The sequence below is a fragment of the Charadrius vociferus genome, unplaced genomic scaffold (genome assembly GCF_000708025.1).
Source record: "Charadrius vociferus isolate BGI_N301 unplaced genomic scaffold, ASM70802v2 scaffold62, whole genome shotgun sequence".
Lineage (NCBI taxonomy): Eukaryota > Metazoa > Chordata > Aves > Charadriiformes > Charadriidae > Charadrius > Charadrius vociferus.
The window spans coordinates 4039277-4043867 of NW_009647419.1; the positions used below are offsets into that span (position 1 = coordinate 4039277).

General features: G+C 54.1%; 1 protein-coding gene across 1 annotated transcript; it reads right to left on the reverse strand.

The window, feature by feature from the left end:
- Nucleotides 1-183: 183 nt before the first annotated feature.
- Nucleotides 184-4165, reverse strand: SLC35B2 (solute carrier family 35 (adenosine 3'-phospho 5'-phosphosulfate transporter), member B2). The gene is made up of 4 exons (XM_009880454.1): nucleotides 4136-4165; nucleotides 3150-3366; nucleotides 2699-2859; nucleotides 184-1345 (listed from the first exon to the last, which is right to left on the reverse strand). Exons 1-4 carry the CDS (start codon nucleotides 4163-4165, stop codon nucleotides 407-409), a joined length of 1347 nt encoding a protein of 448 aa, XP_009878756.1. The 3' UTR covers nucleotides 184-406.
- Nucleotides 4166-4591: the final 426 nt, after the last annotated feature.

Genomic DNA, 4591 nt, shown 5'->3' on the forward strand with positions numbered 1-4591 from the left:
GGTAGTAGTGACAGAAATGGAGGAGCATTAGCCAGAGGCGGCGCCAGGGAAAGGGCTCCCTTGTTCATCAGTGACTTTGGAAAGAAGCCACAAGATTGGGGGGGGGGCAGGAGTACCAGCAGCCCCATGCTGGTTTGCCCCCAGGATGCGAGCCCCCAGGCCCGTGCCTTGGCTAGAAGTCTTTGGCCCATTAAGGCAAACGGAAAGGTTTGGAGCTATGGCGGCCTGGAGCATTCCCTGGGCTCATTCCAGCCCCTTCCCCAGGAAAAGCAGGTGGAAAAATGAGTCACTGGTCCAGCCTATCCGTACCCCACCCTGCTCCTCAGTGGGTTCTGAGAAATCAAGCAAGTACTGCCGAGCGGAGGCAGGACAGCAGGCATGGCTTAAATGCCATGGCCCTGGTTCCTTAGACCTTTTGTACAGAGGTGTCCCCTGGAGGGAGCTTCTTACTGCGCTTCTTCATGCGGCTGCGGGCATAGACACGGAGGAAGAGGGCCACGAAGACAACTGCTACGCCCATCCCGCCCATGACAGTGACAGTGTGCCCATAGATGAGGCAGGAGAGGAGGATGGCAAAAGCCTGGCGGAGTGTCATTATGATGGTGAAGACAGCTGCCCCAAACTGGTTGATGGTGTAGAAGATGAAGAGCTGGCCACAGGCAGAGCACACCGAGAGCAGCACGGCATGGGCAGTGAACTCTGAGTGGCGGGCCATGAAGCGTACCGACTCCAGCAAGGCACCCTGCTCCAAGAGCGAGCCCACCGTGAAAAGGCAGGAGAAGACGTTGACGCCAAACATCATCTGCACAGGAGACATCTTGTAGGTGAAGAGGGCATCCTGCCAGTTGGAGGTGAAGCTGTCAAAGATTATGTAGCCGGCCAGGAGGACTATGCCTGAGAAAGTGGTGACGGTGGACAAATGCCTGTTGGGAGCACTGGAGAGCAGGAACATGCTGACCCCCACGGAGATGAGGGCAGCAGTCAGGTACTCCCAGTACTCATAACTCTTGCGTGACACCAGTTTGCCCATCATCATCACTGGGATCACTTTGGAGGCCTTGGCCAGCACTTGAGTAGGGAAGCTGACGTATTTGAGTGCCTCATACTGGCACCAGCTGCTGAGGATGTTGGAGAGGGAGGCAAAGGAGTATTTGTACATAGGAGCCCCGTGGCGCGGCTGCTTGGTCAGGGCACAGTACAGACCAGCCACCGTGAAGGCCAGGATGCGGTTCATGAACACGAGGAACTGGGAGTCCTTGAACTTCTCACCAGGGTCCGTTTCGGTGGCACCATATGTTCTCGTCATTACACGCTCCTGGAGGACACCCCATGTGAGGTAGGAGGCCTGCAAAGCAGGAGGAGCACAGGGAGAGTCAGGACCCACAACGGCAGCTGCAAGCAACCGCGGGAAGAACAGACCCCAGGAGATCCTTGTTTGCCCCAGCGTTGTCTCATCCTCTGCAAGGCAACGCTTCCCTGAGACACTGGGAGATGGGGCCACCCCCACTCCACCCGTCTGAGGGAACCCACTGTCCCTTGTGGTTACAACCAGGAACACCCCGTCCCAAACAAAACCCGCTCAGTTAACAGCCTCCTCAAGGGGTGAGAAGCCTGCCAAGCAAACATCCTGGCATACAGCGAGCCCTGCAAAGCAAACATCCTGGCATACAGCAAGCGGTTATGCTTTAAGCTGCCTGTTGAACCAGACCAACAGGATCAGGGAACGTTACTGATGCACAGCTGTAGTTTTAGTGCCAGCTCCCTGCGGCAGGTCCTGGCAGTTTTCCCAGTGGCCTCTGCATTGGTTTTCACTTCCAGCTCCCCAGGCCCGGTTCTTCCATCCAAATCAATTCTAGTTTCAAACCCAGCAGGCGACATTGTCCTGTCCTCCAGGGATGATCACTGTTCTGGCTGTCACCTCCACTACTTCTGGTGCAACAGTACCAAACCACTCACAGAAGTAACACAGACTTTCTCTTGCCACACATACCCTCCCAAGAAACTGAGGCACAGAGAGATGGAAGGACTTGGTGGTGACCCGCAGCAAATCTGGATGGGCTGGGATAATAGGCCAGAGAGTGGGTGTCTTCTGCTGGCTGAGGGATGCATGGGTTTTTCTATCACAATGCCCACATTTCTATTTTTAATCCTCATAGACCCAAAAAGCTGCCCTTCCTAATGACACTCAGGCCATAGCTAAGACTTAGGAAAACTAAGATTTAAAAGTCCTCTTTATCTGTAGCTGAACTGAGTATTTGTCTCCAGTATTCAAATGTAATCCATCGAGGCAGGACACATCAGCCCCAGAAGGTTTCCCAGAAGACAGCCTGGGAGATAAGAAGGCTCAAACTATAATGCTCCTCTGACATGAGGGCCAGAACAATACTCGTGTCTGTCCGATCACAGTCCTCTGCAGCCACGCATAGGGAAAATTCTGTGATTCAGCAGATTGTTAGGGCCAGAACAAGAGCAGCCCAAGAGGTCCTGGATGACACCAGCTAAATGGACCTCCACAGCCCTTGGAAGTGACACAGCAGTCCCAGTGGACTATCCTGGTTGAGAGGCTGTGTCCCAGCTTCCAACCATGCCCTGATCAAGGACAGCATTGCATATTTGGTCTTCAAGGAACTGATGGCCACAAACCCGCCGCCTACCTCTGGCTCCCAGAGCGGGATGGCGACATGCACAGGGCCCCTACCTGTAGACCAGCAGCACAGAAGGCCAGCTTGAAGACCTGTCGGGCTGTAGAGGACTCGGTGGGCTCCACTCGGGGTGGCAGGGAGCCATCCTCCTGGTGCACAGACTTCACCTCAGAGCCGAACACACATGATTTGATGACAGGGAAGCAAATGCCTCGGCCTAAAGAGGGCAAGAGAACATAGAAACAGAATTAGCCACAGCCTGGGCACCACAAGCCACACCAGCTTGAGAGGTGAAGCCTCCCTCCTTGCTAGCCTCTGCATCCACTGGTGCAGGGGCCACAGGGAAATTTGTTTCAGGGTAGCACCTAGGCAACTCTGGGATGCAGCTCTGTGAGCGGCTCACTCCCGGTCTGACAAAGCAGGTCAGAGAAATGACCTGTCAGTGCTGAATAGGGTGCGGAGAGCTCACAGGGAGGCAGGATGTGGAAGAGAAGCTCCTGCCCTTACCTGTCTCCAGGTAATTCCTTCTCTTGAAGTACTGGATGAGGAGGAATCCCGGCACCACAATACTCGCGTAGCCAGCAGCATTAACAAAGAAACGGAAGAGCCAGAAGTCCCCCCAAGAGTCCTGCAGGGCAGGGGGGAACTCTTCAGCAGCAGCCATGGTCGGGAGGGAAGCCAGCATGAGGGGAAGGCAAAATCTGTGGAGAGACAAAGAGGCAGGCTGTGGGCAACCGGCACCCAGCGAGCTCCGCTCTGCATGCCTGTGCCACCCAGCCCACTCCCCACCGGCAGGCAGCACTCAGATCCCACGACAGCGATGATGGAGTAGGAAAAGCCCTCTGGAGTTCAAAAGCACATGCCAGACATTTATGTTTGCATCTGTTAAGGGCATTTGCTCTGGTTGAGGAACTTGGACTTCCAGGAGCGGAGAGAACGTTTGAACACTGTTGTAACCATTCAGTTTTGACAATGTTCTTACTCCAAATGCAAGGAGCATCTCACACCTCACCTTTTTAGGTTAAACTTTAGCACAGCTCCTGGGTGGAAAAAGAAAAGGTCACTGAAATGAAAAAGCAACTCCTACCTAGCAGCTCATGTTTCACGCCTGTGACCAGAGCGACCTTCCTCTGAGACCAAACGGTTCAGAGCTTCCCCCTCCAGCTGCACCAGCTGAGTGGAGGAGAGCTGGGGAGGGCTCAGGCTGCCAGCTTCTCCCGCCTCCCCAGGCAGCCCTGGAAGGGAGCGTGCCAAGGCATTCCCCACAGTTCAGAGGAAATTACCAGGGCTCACCCACTTGGCAAGACGCAGCCAGAGAGCAAGGCTGGGAAGGAACTGTCCTACCAGCTGGCTGGTTGGGATTTTACCAGGACTATCTGATAAGGTATAGCTGATATGCTTCAGCTGTAGCCCTAAGGTGGTAACACAGCCAGCTTTAAAACAGCTTTAATACTCCCGGAAGGAGTTCTTCCCTCCACTGTCCCCTCACTCACAGAGGCAAACCCGTGATATTCAGGGGCCATGAGAAGAACAAGAGCACAAGAAAAACAACAGAAAAAGCAAGCTGGCAAGGACTTCCTACACCCAAGGCCACCTGCATCCTCCCCTTGCACAACAAGCTGCAGCTTCCTGCATCAGGGTAGGATGTTTCCTTAGTCCATGCTCCATCCCTGCCTCAGTCTCTCCAGAAGAAAAAGCCTCCCAATTGCCTTGGAAGCCAGCTGAGGGTGACTGTGGGGCTGGCTACATAAACACCCACCAGAAGAATTTCTGGGCTCCTGTGACAGAAAGGGACAAAGATGTTAATCCCCCCCTCCCCTTAAAACAACTGAGTCATAGGAATTTAGGCCCTGTGAGGTGTACCTGGCCCCAACATAATATAGTTGTGACCTCTAGTAGCCCTCAGAGACTTACAAACTTAGACCTTTAAAGGCAAGAAAGTCCCCTGC